This window comes from Ursus americanus, chromosome 21, assembly GCF_024610735.1.
Source record: "Ursus americanus isolate L20-20 chromosome 21, mUrsAme1.1.p, whole genome shotgun sequence".
Lineage (NCBI taxonomy): Eukaryota > Metazoa > Chordata > Mammalia > Carnivora > Ursidae > Ursus > Ursus americanus.
Window position 1 is genome coordinate 36,113,989 of NC_142147.1, and position 18,081 is coordinate 36,132,069.

An 18,081-nucleotide genomic window follows, 5' to 3' on the forward strand; every position below is an offset into this window, starting at 1 on the left:
TAACTTGTTAGGGCCCCTAGCGCAGACGAGAGCGCGCTCATGTGGATACAGCAACGGAGCCAGCGCGCAAGTTAACAAAACCATGGGCACCACGCGCTACCAGCACACACCAGGGGGACTCGCGACGGTCTGCACTGGAGCAGACACACACACAAACAAGCAACACCAATGCACAAAAAACACCCCACAGTCCGCCACTGAACAAAGTCTCCAACACAGCAAAGTTTAAACCAAAAACCGAAAACAACCAAAGCAGCGTTAAAGTAGAAATTACTACGGAGAAAGAATTTCCAGCCTCTGAGCAATTTCAAATAAAAACTTCGGAATCATAATAGTGACTCTACCATCATTTTCTGTAATAAGATATCTATTATAACCGATATGACAATACAATAAAAGTCCTATTGTTCCAGAAACTGTATTCTAACTGAAACAGGATAATTATAGAAATAGCTGCTTGAGAATCGCATGTTCAACAGAACCACTGAACATCATTCTTCTCAGACTGGAAATACGACTTCCAGGTACAGAGAGCTCTTCAGTGAGTTCTGATGGAAGACAAGGTGGGTTTTTTTTCAAATATTCTATCACAGCGTAACCTTCCAGAGCCCCTCAGGGCATCTGTGGCTTGTGTCCAAGGGCCCATCGGGCTCTGAGGTCCACACTTACTTGGAATACTAAAATCTGACGGTAGATCTTGAAGGACGACACCTCTCCATTCTTTCAACAAACAGATTTGAGGGCGAATCTCAGTTCTATCAAGTTCACTTTGTAAATTTAACTTGGAATATCAAGAGCAGCGGACCCCGGAACATTCTGCAGAGATCCAATCGTGTGTTGAAGACATTGCTGGTACCGACACTCTCCCTGCTTTGTCGTTGACAAGGCGCTTTCCCCTCTGATCCTCAGCTGTCCTCACAGCAATCCCAGGGTGCTGAGAACAAGGATTCCATCCTCATTTCATAGCCGAGGAAATTGGGGATTGTCTGGATGGAAGCAGGGGCAGGGGATTTGTCTGGAAAGCGCATTTGCACTGTAAGCACGCTGTTTTTACTTAGCTCGTCTATTTATTTGATGTGGCTTTGGGGAAACTGACAAAAATGACAAAGGAGTAATTAGGAGGCCAGAGGGCCTGTGGGCTGTCCCTTGTCACCCACCCGACTCCTGACTTCTGACACTCCACGTGCTACCTGGGCGCTCCGGACTGGGAAGCTGGAGGAAATTCATGCAGCAGTGATGGTGGCTGAGGGACCAAGGGAGCATGCAGGGAGGAAATAATAATAATAACGATGATAACGCACCATGGCAAATATGCAGAGAGGGGCTGAGTGATGGCAAAGGGACAGGATAGCCATCTACGTATTTTTGAAGGCTATAAACACCGAGGAAGAGGATGAATTAATTATTAAGAAGAACAATGATGAAGCCCGGGACAGGCTCATTACCAGTCCCAAAGCCAGCCTGTCCGGCAACAGTCCTTGCAGAACAAAGCTCCCCCAAGACCAAAGGCAGGCATCTCGAGGGCCCCTCCGTGCATAGCGACTTTGTTGCCAGGCATGGGCTGAGCCTGCTAGTTCCCTTGTGCCAGCACGGACCGTGTGCATACTCACGTGCTTATCTTCGCAGCTCGTATTTGTTGACTACCTGGTGTTTGGGGTTGAATTGTGTCACCCCGAACAGATATTTGTAGTCCTAACCTCTGGTACTTGTAAATGTGACCTTATTTGAAAATAGAGTCTTTGCAGATGCAATCAAGTTAAGATGAGGTCTGTAATCCAATATGACCAGTGTCCTTAGCAGCAGAGGGAAACTGGGGCGCTGACACAGACACACAGGGGGGATGCCATGCGATGACAGGTGCAGAGGCTCAGCTGCAAGTCACGGACTGCCAAGGAGCCGGCCACTCCCAGAAGCTAGGAAGACGCAAGGAATGATTCTCCCTCACAGATTTCAGGAGCTTGGACCTGCAGACTCACTGGCTTCGTCTCCAACATGGAGACAATAAGTCCTTTCTTAAGTCACCCACTTTGTGGTCTTTTGTTATAGGGCCCTAGCAAGCTAGTGAACCCCCCTGACATGTGCCCACAGTGCGCTGAACATTTCACATATGAAAGGGATGCACGTGTCGTGGGGAAAAGACTGGGGGAAGGGGAGACCTCCTCCACCCCAGGCCCTCTGAGGAAGGAAGGGGGTCCTAGACCCACCATATGGCGCTGGAACCTCTCCTGACCCCAAACCCTGGCTCTATGGCTGCCTTGGGGCAAATGACTGGCTGCAAGCCTGGATCCAGATCCCTGGGAACCCTGAAGCACAGGACTGTGGAGCCTCGTTACAGGTAACTTAAAATAAAAATAACACTGACCGTAAGATTAGTTTTCAAAATGACATCAAGTTTACTCATATGCTTTCATTAAGAGGTCACAGGGGTTTCTGTGTGTGTGATCTGGATGTGGGCTTATCCAGCCCTGGGTCTGGGGGGGATTATGCTGGAAAAGCCATATAAGTTAGGAGCTGGCTAACTGGAACTCTGGAAAACGTGGGGTGGGGTGGGGGGACAAGGTGCTGGCCTCAGAGGGCCCCATAGTGCCCAGGCTGCACTCCCTCACATCCAGCCTCTGCCCCAGTCCACACTCATCTTAGATGGACCTTGCACCTCGCACCTTCCTCAAGCCTGGAGAGGCTTCCTGGGGACCCTGTCTCCCTTTGGCCTTGATTCAAGATCTCTGACCCTTAGGCCACGAGACGCTCCTCCCTCCCATCAGTGGGCACAGGAGAAAGTCCGGGGACCCTGGGCAGCCCAAGGTGCTAAGTTAGTGTTTGGTGAATGTATGGGCCAAAGTCCACCGATGGCTTGTGAATGGAGCCTTGCGTGCTGGGGATCCCGCATGCTGGGGGATTCTTGGACCCCCAGAATGGTGGATTGTGGATGGTGGGTTGTGAAAGTGGGGGTAGAATCTGATTTCCTGCCTCTCTGGGAACTTGAGGCTCACATTTGGGACTCTGGAGATGTTTTTCATTTTCACACCCTATGATATAAACAAGAATAATCTAGATCCCTACACATTACCTCCTTTAATCTTCAGGATAATCCTAGGAGAGGCACTATTATTGTTGTCATTTCCCAAATGAGGAAACGGAGGCATAGACAAGTCGAATGACTTTCCCGAGGTCACCCAGCCAGACCTCCAGATGGGAAGCATCATGAGAGCACTGTCTGGATGCTGGACCAGTGCACAGTCACCATGATGGGGATCCCGCTGTGCCCTGTCATTCACAGGACCCACTCTGCAGGAGGCCTGGCTGCCACTAGGAGACTGTGGTATCATGTGTTCCATTGCCGGGCTTCCGCGTGTGCAACCATCGTATGACTTATTCATGTCAGAATGAAGGTCCCAGGTTGCTGACAGGTGCAACATTGGCTGGACTTCTTACAGCTCACCTTCTCTGGGGGGCCCGACTTTGCAGTTTCTTTCCCTTCCAGCATCTTTCCTGCCCATCAGAACTCCCCTTCCCACCTCTGGGGGAGCCAGCAGCCCAATTCTCTAAGGAGCCGCCAGAGGGCGCTGCCCGCAGAGAAATGGGAGAATCTCCCCCAGGCCTGAGCCTGGAGGTGGTTGTCACCCAAACTCAAGCAAAAGCTCCTATTGGGAAATGGATGGGGTGATTCACTGTGCCCAGGAACCCTGGTGAATGCCCGGGCCCCTTTCTCACAATGAGGACAGAAGGGAGATGGAAGTAACAAAACGGAAGTAAACTTTAACAAAAGTGAAAGGGGACAAAGTTTCGGTCTGTAAGATAAATAAATGCTGGGAATCTACACAGCATACTGCCTATAGCTACTCATATTGTATTGTGTGGTAAAGGTATAGTGAAGAGGGTAACTCTTACGTTAAGTGGTCTTACCACACACACACAAGTGACAATGACAATAGAGAGGGTGGGAAGAAACTTCTGGAGTGATGGATATGAGTATGGTGTAGATTGTGTTGATGGTCTCACTGGTTAACCCCAAACTCATCCGATATAGGACAAGACGTTAGGGTTCGAAGTTAGTGGCCAAGAAAGATTTCTTGAGACATCTTTGGTGCAAAAAGGTGGTTTTACTAAGCACAGGGACAGGACCCGTGGGCAGAAAGAGCTGCACTGGGGTGGTGAGGAGTGGCCCATTATATACTCTCAAGTTGGGAGGGGGTTAGGGATAGTGTAAGCCTCCCAAGTGTCATGGAAACAAGGTTTCCAGGATCCTGAGGGGGTAGCTATTGTTAGCAAATGTCATTTATTACTGTTTAGTTCAAACTCAATCATGAGACCCTTCAGATGGATATGGGGGGGGGCATATGCTTGGGGGATGACTGCCAACACACATCTTGGGGGTAGAGATAAAGGAAGTTTTCAAAGGGACTTTTATATGTTAAAGTAGACTTACAGGGCCCTGGGGTTGGGCTAAGAGTGCCTTTGGCCCTCAGCAAAGTATCAGCTTTGAGGCAGTTGAGTCCATAGAGGAAGGTCACTCTGCCTTTTTCAAGGACTTGTCAGTGGGCTGTAGGTAGTAAGGAAATTTAATAATTTTTCTTCTGCCTTTGTGTCCCACCGCATCATCAAGTTGTATGTGTTAAATATGTACAGCTTTTTGTAAGTCAGCAAAATATATCTTTCTTTTAAAAAAACCGCCTTACTAGGGCATGTATATACTGTCGTATATGTGTATGTGTGTGTATGTATGTATGTACGTGTGTGTGTGTTTATGTGCGTGTATATACATGGTGTGTGTATGTGTAAGATGTGTATATGTGCGTATATATGGCTTATATACCTCCCAAGTACTTTCCCGTTCAAGAGAGGAGAAAGAAGAAAACGAAACAAAAGGACTCTGGCAGTGTGAAAGAGGCCCATCGTCTGGGTGTGTCTGGCTTCCTGGAAAGCCAGGCAGAGGGCTGGTTACAGGGACGGCTTTGAGCCCGGTGGACCCAGATTAGAATCTGGACCCTGACACTCCCTACCTGGGTGGCCTCGGGCAGACCAACCTCTCTGCACCTCACTGCTCCTATGTGTAACACGGCACTGGCCGCCATGCCGAGGTGGGAGGACGCTGTCAGGATTAGTGGGCTAGGCCATGGAAAGCCCCCAGAGCCCTTTTCAGATCTGAGGTGGTTCAAGGCCAGCCCTTGTGTGTGTGTGTGTGTGTGTGTGTGTGTGTGTGTGTGTGTGTGTTTGTGTGTGTGTGTGTCAGGGTGGGGGGTGTTCCCTCTAAAGTATTCCCTGCACACCACCCCCACCTCTGCCCCCTCCCAGGATGCTCCCCAACCTCAGCTTTGTCCTGGAAGCTGGACTCCCCCTTCCCTTGGAACCCTAGGAGTAAAGCCAGCGCTGAGCCCTTCAAACCCCCACACCCAGAGGCCCCTGCTGCAGGCACCTGAAAGGGCAGTTTATGTTGGACTTCGGCCCATACGATCAGCAAACATGAACTTTGCATCTGGGACTTATCCAGGTCGCTGGGCTCCATTTCCTGCCCACTGAGGGGAAGGAGGAGCTTCCTTAGGCCTAAGGGTCAGAGATCCTGAATCAAGGGCCAAAGGGAGAGGCCTCTCCGAGTTGAGGAAGGTGCAAGGGAAGCCCGTCCAGAGTGTGTGCGTGCGGCGGTAGAGCGCTGGTGATGGGCACAGAGGAGCGCAGCCTGAGGGCTGCAGGGACTTCAGTCCAGACTCAGGAGCCAGGCCTAGACTCCGACCAAGAGGAGACACTCCGGCTGATTCCTCAGGCTAGGACCTCGCGTTCTCGAGCCCCCGCCAGGCAGCGGAAGGCCGCGGAGCACATGGCAAAGGCGAAGACGCCAGAGCAGCACAGGGTGATGTTGACGGCAGTGGCCGTGTTGGCGGTGGCAGCGGTAGTGGCAGTGGTGGCAAGGGCGAGGAAGACCATGGTAGCGGAGGTGGTGGAAGAGAGCATGAACCTGTTGACGATGACGGCACAGAGCATGGCGGTGGGGATGATGGTGGAGCTGGTGGTGGTGGCTGTGGCGGTGGTGGTGGCTGTGGCGGTGGCAGTGGTTGCTGTGGCGGTGGCGAAGGCGCCACGGTGAGCAGCGAATGGAAGGGCCCCGGTGCCAGCGACCCTGCAGGTGGCGGGGGGCGGGGAGACCCTGGGGCGGGCGGGGCCGGAGAACCATGGGCCTGGGTCTCCCCTGTGTTGCGGACCGCGTCCCAGCAGGTGAAGGGCTCAGGGTGCAGGCGCGGAGGGGTGAGGTGGGGCACCCAAGGCATGGTGTGGGGCGGCCTGCGGAGCGACCCCACGTCGCTAGGGTATACATTTGCCACATGAAGACACTGAGGCACGGAGAGGCTGACGTCACGCCAGAAGTAAGCAGCAGTGGCCCAGCTGGGGTCAGAACCCGCAGCCTCGATCAGGGCCCGGCACCCAGCGTCGCGCCGCATAGTGACTCTGGGTGTGTGTATGACCTCCCCAGGTACCCACATGTGTGTGCCCTCCTCAGTAACCTCAAGGTGTGTGTCACCCTCCTCTGGGTCCCAGGCGCGTGGGTGGGGCTGCAGGGGTTACATATGCAGGACAGAGTCCTGGAAGGATGCCTGGTGAGACAGAACCCTCAGCCTGGCCCTGCGGGGTAAGTTAGAGATGACCAGGAATGGGTGTTAAGGATCTCGGAGGGGAGCATTCTTTGCTGGGGACTGGTAGACTCTGAGAGGTTGCAGAGTGACCTGTTTATGGGACCCTGGGTGGGGAAGGTGGCCCTGCTAGGGCATATGGCAGAGAGAAGGCAGTACCGGCTTAGCTTTGCCTCTGTGGCTACGGGAAGGTGGTCCAGGGGGGCTTGCTCTTTTGATTTGTCAAGAGAAATCAGAAATCAGATGTATGTGAAATCTGATTTTCAAATACGAGCAACAGTTCAGTCTTAAAATGTCTGTGGGCTCATCTGACAGTGCTGGTGGGGTCCACGTGAGCCCTTCGCACTGGGGCCTACAGAGCTGGGAAGACAAGGCTTACAAGAGCCAGGCCACACAGTGGAATTTTATAAATTCCAGCAGAGAAGCAGAAAGATGGCAAGCAAGCAAGATCACCCTGACTCCTTCAGAGGCTCTGCTTTTGTTTTCTTTTCTTTTTAAACAGGGTGCATAGAGGTCTGTGTTAGCTCTGAAGCCTTCCTCTCCCTGCTCTCTCACAATCTGGTCCATCTCAAAAAGCCGGGCTGCACTCTCAGGGATGGGCTCATGTCCCTCTTCCCCAGAACCTTGCTGTCATCGGCAGACCAGCCTGGTGGTACAAGAAACCAAGGCTTTAAGTTGGTATTTGCCTTCTCTGTGGCTGGCAGATGGGCTTTCTGTGACCAGAGCCCATGTTGTGGACAAATCTGATTCTGAAATAGGTGTGATATGGGGAGGGGAGGCCCCGTTCCCACCCTCTGAAGTCTGTCCCCATCAGAGTATTTCCTCCCTCCTCCCTCCTTACTGGCGTCCTTGTTGCTTACAGACAAAGGCAAGCTTGCAGTGGGAGGAGAAGCAGGACTGGCTTCCTTGCTCACTCTGGCAAGCCCGGAGAAGTCAGGAGGCCGGGGTTTTTAGCAAGGACTCAGGAGATGGGGTGACAAACCTTCCTTCCACAAGAGTCTACTGATGCTCTAACGTCTAAAATGATTCTCACAAGGAAATTAAACAGGTTTGTCTTGGAGTGAGGCAGCCACAATGCCACCTCTTCCTGTGGTGTGGAGGTGTTGAACCCGGCCAGAGGCAGGCCACGTCGTCCCCTGCCCTCCCACACACTGCGACCCCTGCTGGCCCTCCAGTTCTGCAGAGCCTTGGGCTCCTGCCTTGTGCTGGGCTGCCTGGGCTGAGTGGAGGTTAGGAGTAGCCTTTGCACGATGATGCCTTATTAGTCCCTGTGGGTTTCTAGGGAGTCATTCAGAGCCCGTGGGAAGCTAGGTTTTTAGATGCACAATAGAGTATGAAGTGGCTGTGTCCTTCCTCCTTGCCATGCATTTTCTTGTTACGCAGAAAGTGTTTCCAGGGGCACCTCAGCCATTAAGCCTCTGCCTTCGGCTCAGGTCATGATCCCATGGTGCTGGGATCGAGTCCCGCATCGGGCCCAGCTCGGCGGGAAGCCTGCTGCTCCCTCTCACACTCTCCTTGCTTGTGTTCCCTCTCTTGCTGTCTCTATCAAAACAATAAATAAAATCTTAAATTAAAAAAAAAAAGAAAAGAAAGTGTTTCCAGAGTGCAGGTCCGTAATCCTGCAGAAACCCTGTTTTAGGAGTGGTGTCTGGGCAGAGTGCCCTGGCTAGGAAGCCCGCCTTGCAGACCATGCTTGGGGTCTTCATGTGCCTGGAAATGGGGAGCTGACTGTAGTCTCCACAGGGGCCTTCCCAGAATCGAGCTTCGACTCCCCTTTTCCCAGCATAACTGACAGATAGAAAGCTGCATATAAACCAGATATAAGCTATATGATGACTAGATGTTTTACAAGAGGATTATTGGCATTTTGAAAGGTTTTACTATGACAGTAACTCCCTTGGTTATCAATATTTGAAATACATTAGTATCTGAAATAAAACTCATTTGCATAGCTTCACAGCACCATGGCTACTGGGTAAATCAAGTCACACCCTCCATCCCTTCATTTCTTAGTGACCTCTGCCATGTGCAGTCCCTTTGCTGTTGTAATGCTATCTGATTATCATGACCTTTGTGTGTGAACAATTCCTGACCCTCGAGTGGGCTCTCTTCCAGGGTGGAGGGGGCAGCGTGGACTCTGTCTACAATGGGCTGCCAGTAGTGAGCAAAGGTGTGGGAAGCTCGGAGGTTTGTAGGCACGTCCAGGACACATAGGGCCAGAGCGGGGGCAGGCACCCTTGATTCCTTCTCCGTCCCTTGAGCACCCCTGCAAGGCCTGTCCCTCCATCGCCTCTACACCCCACTTGGTCAAACAGACACATTGGGGGAGGCTTGTTTGCACTTTCTGAACTCGAGCACCAAGCAGCAGATGTCCGATGTCTGGGTCATGCTCTCGTAGAGTCTTGCTGTCCGAGGTGGGGTTAGAGGCCAGCTGGAGCTTGTCCCCACGCAGAATCTCAGCCCACGCACACGGGCTGCATTTCCCAAGGTCATCAGTGATTCTGTGCCCTTGTGGAGAACCACGGATCTCAGAACACGGCAGGGGTCAGAGCACAGGACACGCCTTACCTCTGCTGGGACGGCGGAGAGGTCCTGAACCCTGACTGTGGTGATCCAGCAGACCCAGAGTTTCATTCTAGGGGATCAGAAGTCTCTCCCAAGACTGGGAGGATGATTTTACATCAGAGGCTGCTTCTGGATTCTTCTTGGGTTAGAAAGAAGTAACCAAGAGTTACTGAGCAACAGGGTCTGCCCCAAGCTTTGTCAAGTTCCTTTAGGGACTGCTTGCATGAAAAGCGGAGTGATGGAAGGAAGTGCCCTTAGAGTCTTGGGTCCAGCCGAGGCCAGAAGGAGAAGCATCAGCTCGTGGCCACTTTGATTTTACTTCCGGGGCCTGTCAGGTGGCCCGTCCGTGTTGTGGGTCTCCATGCCCACTGACCCTGGGGCAGAGTCCACCCTGCCCCAGCCCTTGCCCTGCCTGCCAGTTTCCCACCAGTGCAGCAAACAGTTTCCTGACCTCAGACAATTGTTCTAAGGTCATTGTTCTAAAGGTCCATCTGTCTGTCTATCGGAACAGATGCAAAGCCCTGGAATTCTGTGGTTTAGTTTATTCATCTTACTGGTCCTCTTTAGGGTCAACCTGCCCCCGCCTTTACCATCCCCCAAGGGGCTGGTAGAGGCTTTAGGAGTGGCTGCTGATGGAAAAGCCAGTGGTTGTCTCAGCTACAGAATATTCATTTAGAGCCAACATGTCTGCGGGTCGCAGTGTTCCACACTCACACCAGGTACTTGCATCCATTCTGCCCAGACCTTCCCAGAATCCAGCTTGTAGGTGGGTTGTCTCATTTTACAGGTGAGGACTCTGACCCTCTACTCAGGGTCACAGGCGGACAGGGGTGGGCACAAGGCCAGTGTGGTCATGGAGTCAGTACTTGCCCCCTTTTGGCTTGGCATGAGCTCCGTTCCCTGTCCCATGACAGGGGAGTGGAGGCTGGGACGTCCTGCTCTCCGCCAGGCTCTGTGCCCTGGGGAGGCCTGAGGCAGCAGGAAGGGCGCAGACTCAAGAGAGGGCTCGCTTGCCTCACTAGTGATGACCCGCGGGAGCCTGGGGCCGGGCCTGCTCCGTAACCCGGCACAAATCAGAAGCGAGGCAGAGGGCAAGGAAGACCTTTCCTCCCTTCTGCGGACTGTGTTGCTTATGAACTAAATGCTTCCCGGCTTCGTCCGTGACAAGGACCCAACCACAGGGCTGGTGCCGTCTGTCCCGCGTACGGCAGAGCTCCCGTTCTCTACATGAGGACTGTTGCTCGGACCTCCAGCCAGAGTAACATTTGGGTGCAGGTACTCTGACGCTCATTAAAACTCTCCCTTTGAAATGCTTCCTTTGAGGCACAAAAAGAAGCCCCTCTCGGTGGATGACGTCATGAAGCTGCTCGGCTGCATCTCGGAGTACGAGGATGTGAAGGTGACCTACAAGTTCTCTAAGAAGGGCGCGACGATCGTAGGGTCTGGGGCCTTCATCGGTGGTCTGGTCGGAGGACCACTCGGAATAGCTGTGGGTAAGCGTAAGCTCGCGGGGACAGTCAGCTCGGGGGCATTGTAACAAAGGCCTTTGAAACCACAGACCTCACAGAAGTCTCTGTCCTGTGGGAGATGTTGGTTGAGTTGAGGTTGCTTCAGTGACATGATTTGTGTCCCTAATTCCTCCTGCTGAAAACACAGGCTTCTGAGCGTGAAGGTCTCCGAATTGCAGGGCTTTCCAGCAAATGGCACCTGTGTCATGCAGACCTGGAGGGCGCCTCTCCCCTCAGCGATGTATCCTGGCATCTGAAGATGAAAGGGTGTCCTGGGTCCCTTGGATGGTCTCCTTCCCCATCACCATGACAGGGCGTTGCAGAAGGGAACCCGGGAGGAAGCTGGGTTTGCTGAGCACCCCCTAGGAGCAGACGCTGTCTGGCCATTTTACATGAACTCATTCAGAGCGACTCCCCATTCTGAAAGCAAACAGTCTCAGGCAGAAAAAGCACAAATATCCTAGAGGGGTCGTCCCTGCCCCCCGCTTTTGCCCCCTGCTTCTACTTGACAGCCAGTTTCCAGCAATGAATGGAGGTTTGGCCCACTTTCCCATCATTCTTGGAGCCAGGAAGGGTTGCTTCCTCTGGCTTCGGAGCAGGAAGGGTTCCCGTGTGGTCTGAACTGTGGGTCAGGGCTGCTGCGTGGGCCTCACTTGAGGAGGGGCTGGATTAGAGCTCCCAGTCCGGCCTGCAGTCCTCCCACGACACAGGCTGGAGCGGTGACGGCCTGTCTGCCCAGGTTGGCTTCTGTTTCCGGCTCCCGGCATGGCTTCCTGCTCTGCTCTGTGTTTCTGTGACAGGACTGGCACACAGGGACATTCCGTGACGCTGAGATCACACTGGGGAGTAAGTCAGCCTGTGGGGGGCCCCAGACCGTCCACCTGTCCGTGTCCCTTTGCAGCCTGTGAATTAGTGAGTCCTGACTTCAGCTTCTCAACATCCAATCAGCAGCCAGTGAGGGAGGAGACAAGGCCATTGCCTCCTTCCTCAGTGACAGTCTACATCTTTGTCCCCCCCCCCCATCTAAGGTGCTCAGGGGAGGGCCTGATGGGATCCTTTATCATATAGCTGATCCCAGATGCCATTGTGGGAGCATGTATTTTGTCTGGGTTGTGTCAGCGCTGGTAGAGAACACGATGTCTGCCAGGAGAACCGGGGGACTCACTACTTGCAGCCCCTAGTCGTGGGTGGGAACATCATTTACCCAGAAGACCAAGGATTTTTCTCTTCTCCAAAGAGTGAGTAATTTGCTGGTCGATATTCCTGGCGACTTTTTGCATTAAGTGCTGCTCTAAATCAAATCTTGCTGTTCTCCTAACGGTTTAGTGCAGATGAGGGCAACTCTGGGCTCTAAGCGCTTCACGGGTGTCATGGGGAAAAGTTCAGTAAAACTTGTAAATGACTGGTTTTCCCTCCCCGAATCCTCCCTGCTTTTGGAGCAGAGGGGAAGGGTGGCCAGGGGCGGTGTTCAGCCTCCAGGGCCGGGTGCTGGCCTGGGCTCAGCCCCAGGGGAGCTGTGTGCTCAGATGCCTCCACACTCGGCTTCCGGAGAGGGTGCAGGCGGGGGCGGCCCACACCTGGGTTCTCTCTGCCCGGGCTCTTTTCTCTCAAATAAACCTTTTATTCTGGAATAGTAGTAGAATTACAGACAAGCTGGCGAGACCGTGCAGAGAACTCCCGTGTATCCCTCACCGCTTCCGTTCCCCTGACGCTACCATCTTGTTAACAGGTGCCCTTGTCAAAGTAAGAAACCAACACCGATACGTCACTACTACCTGGTCTCCAGGCTTTATTTGTACTTTGCCAGTTTTTGCATTACTGATGTTTCCTGTCCCAGAATCCAGCTCAAGCTATCACAGTGCAATTAATCCTCATGCCTGCTTCGTCTCCCCGGGTCTGTGACAGTTGCTCGGACTTTGCTTGCTTTCATGGCCTGGGTAGTTTTGAGGAGTACCAGGCAGGTATTTGTAGAATGCCTCTCTGTTTGAGTCTCCCTGAGGGCTTTCTCATGCTTAGCCCGGGGTTAGGGACCTTTGGAAAGCTTACCGAGGACACAGGTGGACACCTGTCTCATAGCACCATTCCAGGGACGTGTGACATCCACAGGCCTTGCTGGCGATGTCCACCTTGATCACCTGGTTAAGGGGGGTCTGTGCCAGATTTCCCCACTGTGACGTTAGGGTCCCACTTTCCACGCTCTGCTCTTTCAGAGAAAGTCACTAAGTCCAGCCAGGCTGCATCTATTAATTTCTGATCATCGGTATTTAAAGCTCGAACTTTTTAGGGGTGCCCGTGTGGCTCAGTCATTTAAGCATCTGCTTTCAACTCAGGTCGTGATCCCAGGGTCCTGGGATCGAGCCCCGCATTGGGTGCCCTGGTTGGCAGGGATCCTGCTTCCTCTCTCCCCTGCTTGTGCTCTTTTTCTCTCTCTCTCAAATAAATAAAAATCTTTCAAAATTTTCGTTTTAAAAATCATGGGACATTTTTCAGGATACAGATCTGGCATTCCGTGTGGTAGCAATGGGCAGGCGAGGGGTAGCCACCGCCCCTTAGACAGGGACCCTCTCTCCATCACCCACGGGCTCACTCAGCCCTCTTCCCTCCTCTCAACCTCCTGCCTGCCCCCTGAAGGCCCTTGAGTTTGAGACCCCTGCCCCAGGGCACCTTCCTGTAGCCGACCTGGACCCACCTGGTCACATAGAACTTTCCATTGACATAAGGGCTTCAAGTCCCAACATCATGCACCTTACATTTGATCATAAATTTACCTTTAATAATAATGGTTATGCCTTTTTGGGGTCACAGGAAGAGAAGTAGTTGAGAAAGTTGTATTTGTAGTTACCATCACACAGCTCTGGAGGGCTGGCATGAGAAACAGTTGCTTCAGAGTGAAGGTCTCCTCCTCTGTCCCCAGGGTGCTTTAGCCAAACGATTTCCCTAGAAATTTCCGAAGTTCAGGGGCAAAAGCATATTATGGAGACAACTCAGCCTCACCACTGAGATGGTTCCCGTTGAAAACGCACTTGCGTCTCTGCTCTCTGCTTTACGAGGAGAGCGTGTGGGAAGCAGGAAACCCGCAGGCCCTGGAGAAGATTTCCGTTAGCACAGCTGTGCGGCGGGAGAGGCTTCGCGCTGCATCTGTGAGTGCAGAGCTCAGGGAAGGCACGTTGGGGTTCAATATCTGAGCCAAATGAACTGAAGACCCCATAAACCCTTGTCCCCCAGCAAGGTGAGGTGGAGCGGGCACGAAGCCGAGCCGGTTCTGGCCCACGCGGGAATGTGCCCACTCGTCCCGACGGTGGACGTGCTCCCAGCAAGAGCACTAATCAAACCAACTAACTGAACCTTCCTTGTTTTCTAGGGGGGGTTGCCGGGGGTCTGTTAGGTGCATGGATGACAAGGGGACAGTTCAAGCCGATTCCTCAGATCATAATGGAGCTGCCGCCTGATAAGAAGCAAAAGCTCTATAATGAAGCCACCGCCATCCTCAGGGACCTGGAGTGGAAGGACGCTGTGGAGCTGACCAAGCAGGTCATGGACAATGAGACCGTGAAGCAGCAACTGCTGGCCCTGCTGGAAAAGTTCCTCGAAGGCTAAGGTTTAGTACATTGACTGCAAAGGTTCTCCTGGGAAGCGAGGGTCTCATTTAGAGGATTCTGCTGACCCACAGGGTGGTCGGCCGTTCACACGGTTCTCTCAACTCATAGAAGGTGATTGGGGAGTTGGGGGAAACCTCACCCATTCATTGCTCATGTGTTGGGCCCAACTGTTTCAGACCCAGGGGACACAGGGTCCTAGTTCAGAGGCCCTGCAGTGATGTCCCCTGAAGTCCCTCCCCTCGCCTGCCTGCCTTTATTCCTGGGAAAAACCCTGACCCAACTCCTGTTTCAGGTCAGAGGGAGCGGGCCTTGCTGAGTAAAGCCACCCTAGACCAGCTGGGTCCTGGGGTGACTGTGATGGGCACTCGGCCCAAGAGGGCAGGTCAGACCTGGAGTCCTGTCTCCCCCAGGAGGTGAAAGCACTTTCCTGGTTTTCCCCTCAGGCTCTCCTCCCACTTCTGTAGTTTTACTATTCTTACTTCTCAGTCTCCTTTGCAAAAATTTTCATTTATTTTTCAGTAGGTAAAACCAGCCTGTTACTTAGAAGACTTAGAAGTCTCCGGATGGTAGAAATGGAAAAGCAAGGCTTCCTGCAGCATGGACTCCTGCCCCAGGCCCTTTCCCAGAGACAGCCAGTCTACCGATTTCTGGTGCATTCCTTAACTCGGTTTTTATATAGTGTTTGAAAAGAATTCATTTCCTTTATTTGTCAGTGTTTATTGATGAAAGCTTAGAACAATCCAGAAAAGAATAACGAAACCACTACAAATTTTACCACCCAAGAAATCACTCTTTACACATTTTGTAAGTTTCCGGTAAACCATTTAATGCTATGTATGTCCATTTCCAGCATATTTACATTCTTCATGTTTAGGCCTCTTTGAACGCTTTTACCAATTAACATTATATAACATTTGTAATTTAATTTAAAATTCCTTGTAAACATGTGTCATGGCTGTATACTATTCCACCCTACTTAGCCCTTTCCCTGCTGCGGTTTTCATTGCTGCAGTGAACAGTTTTGTGCTCACATTCTTTTCGTATTTTAGATCTCGTAGACTTTTGGATAGACTCCTCAAAGTGAAATGCTGGGTTAAGAAGTAGGCAGTATTTTTCAAGGTTCTTATATTCAGTCAGAATTCATTCTAGACAGTGATGTCGATAACTCACTCTCCCTGCCACGGGGCTTGGGGTACACATCTCACTGCACCCTCACCAAGAAATAGGATGATAGTGTCTTAAGCCTTTGTGGATTTGATGGGTGACTACCGACATCTTGGTTTGGTTAGATTTCTCTGCTAGTGGGTGTGACAAGGCTGGGGTCACCTGCAGATCGCCATCTTCCCAGGTGGTGTTGAAAGCCCCCCAGGCCCCCGGGGCTGATTCCCAGCAGAGGGGGAGGGGCCCTGGCCTGAGCAGAGGGCCGGCTGTGGGCTGGCCCCCTGTGGCTGGCAGGACGGTGGCTGGCTGGGCGGTGGCCGCGGGGTGGCCAGGAAACAGCAGGGGGCTGCCAGCAGGGCAAGGCGGCAGCTGAGGAGGAAGCCTTGGTGGGGGGACCGGTAATTATAGAAAGAAGCCATCTGTTCTGGGCCAGTTATTAACCTGCTTTGGGTGTTGATGCGACAGCAATGAGCAAAGATGTTTCCAGGCAGATGGTGTATTTTCAGCTGGAATGAACTTTTTTACTTTTCTGTTTTTTGAGATGTCTGGCTTGGAAGTAAGCATGACTGGGGTGTGTTGCAATGTGGGGGGCGGTCAGGACTGGGGCTCCAGGCTTAGAAGGAAGTGTCCTCTCCCCATTCGTTACTGAGAGGTGCCATGTGCTGGGCAAGTAGGCGCATCTCTCTCTTTTCCCTCCCTGCCTTCCTGGCTCACCTGCCAGCCCAGGATGTGGCTCCACCAGGAGGCCCTTTTATGAGTTCCCCTGGGGAGCGGGGTTGCGTCTTCCTGAGGTCTTAATAAGCCATGAACAGAACATCAGCCACGTCTCCTGCCACCTTTTTTGCAGATACACCAGAATGTGTCTCACCCTGAACAATCAACATGTGGCCATTAGGAAGTGCCAGGATTCGTCTACAGCACACAGAGAAGGGGGACTGACTGATGCATTTTCAGTTGTTGGAGGAGGTAAATGGCTTTATTAGCCAGGGGAGGATTCCTGGACGATTGTGGTCACTGTGGGTCAGGAGGTGAACCTGGGGTCCGGCCAGCTGACTCGCAGCCTCGGGGCTGCTGTGGGTACCCCAAATGCTGGCAAGTAGAGGGACCAGAAAAGCGTTTCTCTAAGCTATCGAGATGGTGGCTGTTTCTTTAATTTGTGTTAGTTTTAAGGGAAAGACGTTCTCATTCTCATTTGCAATTAAGCAAATTCCAGGTTAATATCCAGGCAGTATATGTTACATAACAATTACTTGGTAAAAATAAATAGAAATGCTCAAACCCATAAGTGGCAGGGCCTGAGGAAGAAGACACCGCACACACATGCAGACAGATGCTCACACACACGGAGCACGCGCACCCGCACACACGTGCACACATACGTGTACGGAGCACACACACGGAGCTCGCGCACGCGCAAGGGAGCAGTGGAGAACGTACATGGTGATGCCGTCCGCCGGGAGAGTGACTTGAAGAAAAAAGTCACAGGAACCATAACTTTGTATATACTTTGCAGGCAACACATTTCTCTGCAGGGAAAACAGTGCCATAAAATCATTCCAATGGGAAGAAGGTAAGGATACTCGCAGCACGGCTGTTCACGGCAGCGGGAGAGAACGGAGCCGGCCTGGTGTGAGCAGCGGGGACAGAGTCACACGGCCTTTGTGCCGATGTCATAGCCAATCTAATAAGTAGTACACGGGTAGGTATATGAAATTCGGTAGACTGCGCCACACACATTATTCACCTCACAGCAATTTCACACGTACGTGCATGTGACAGGGGAATAAAGAGAAAGACCGACTGTAGCAGGTGCTGGGGACCCTACTGCTTCCAGGGCAATGAGATCAAGGCTCGGAGGAGGCAGCGCAGGCCACTGAGACAGAGGGGGCACTGGGAGAGTCCAGGACTTACTGGTGACTCCCTCTCCACCCTAATTGATTGAGGGGCAATGGCATTGTCTCCCTGTCCTGAGAGGACAGGCTGGCCTCTGCATGGCTGAAGACCTCCCCCCTGGATGACTGTGACCATCCTCAGGAGAGGGCGGCTTGCTGCAGCCACTAGGAACAAGCCTTGTCCTTCTGCCCCAGCGCAGGGAGCCCTCCGAGGACTCGGATCCCTCCACTCTCTCCCTCTGCACCTGTTCCAGTTCATCATCACTAAGCTCAGAGGGGGCTGCAATGTAGCCGGCAAATACCCTGCATCTTCCCAGCCCACGTCCTCTCCGGCTCACCGCTTCTGCCAGCTCCCAACCCTCGTCTGCCGCTTCTCTGAAGTGCTGACTTGGTGCCTGTGTCACTGTGGAAAGCAGAGAAAGTTCACTGCTGACACCTGTGCCCATCTCTCCTCCTGGTACTACACACTGACCTTGACCTTGACTTGTGCCAGCCCCTCCACTCGGGACCCCTCTCCTTGTGGAGGCCAGTGCTCCAGTCATTCTCCTCTTTCCCTTTCATCACCATTCCCAACTCTCTGCAGGGTGTGCCCAGCTGCAAGCACACCTGTGTTATTTCTCCCAGAGGAAAAAACAAGAAAAATTTCAACAGGTTATCAGGACAATTACACGGGGAGTAATTGTCTTTTCAACAGATGGTTCTGGGACAGGAGTATAACCACGTGGAAAAAAGTGAA

The 18,081-nt window shown here is 52.5% G+C and overlaps 1 protein-coding gene and 1 long non-coding RNA gene across 4 annotated transcripts; one reads left to right on the forward strand and one right to left on the reverse strand.

Annotated features, from left to right (window-relative positions):
• Positions 1-335: 335 nt before the first annotated feature.
• On the reverse strand, positions 336-1,370 carry LOC123791431 (uncharacterized). 2 transcript variants are annotated; one of them, XR_015720852.1, is made up of 2 exons: positions 1,302-1,370; positions 336-934 (listed from the first exon to the last, which is right to left on the reverse strand). It is a non-coding gene; the product is annotated as an uncharacterized LOC123791431 (long non-coding RNA). The 2 variants fall into 2 exon arrangements; XR_006779373.2 differs by having other exon boundaries at positions 336-986.
• Positions 1,371-5,513: 4,143 nt separating this feature from the next.
• Positions 5,514-15,271, forward strand: LOC123791419 (uncharacterized). 2 transcript variants are annotated; one of them, XM_087870652.1, is made up of 4 exons: positions 5,514-6,075; positions 10,509-10,678; positions 14,055-14,291; positions 14,815-15,271. In XM_087870652.1, the coding sequence occupies exons 1-3, from the start codon at positions 5,654-5,656 to the stop codon at positions 14,288-14,290; spliced, it is 828 nt and encodes a 275-aa protein (XP_087726778.1). In that variant the 5' UTR covers positions 5,514-5,653; the 3' UTR covers position 14,291; positions 14,815-15,271. The 2 variants fall into 2 exon arrangements, with proteins under 2 accessions (XP_087726778.1, XP_045652167.2); XM_045796211.2 differs by having other exon boundaries at positions 5,515-6,075; positions 14,812-15,271.
• Positions 15,272-18,081: the final 2,810 nt, after the last annotated feature.

Coding starts and splice junctions, on each gene's coding strand:
- LOC123791419 (XM_087870652.1), top strand. CDS start 5,654: ATGGGCACAGAGGAGCGCAGCCTGAGGGCTGCAGGGACTTCAGTCCAG. Junction 6,076..10,508: donor GCGGTGGCGAAGGCGCCACG/GTGAGCAGCGAA, acceptor GCTTCCTTTGAG/GCACAAAAAGAAGCCCCTCT. Junction 10,679..14,054: donor ACCACTCGGAATAGCTGTGG/GTAAGCGTAAGC, acceptor CTTGTTTTCTAG/GGGGGGTTGCCGGGGGTCTG.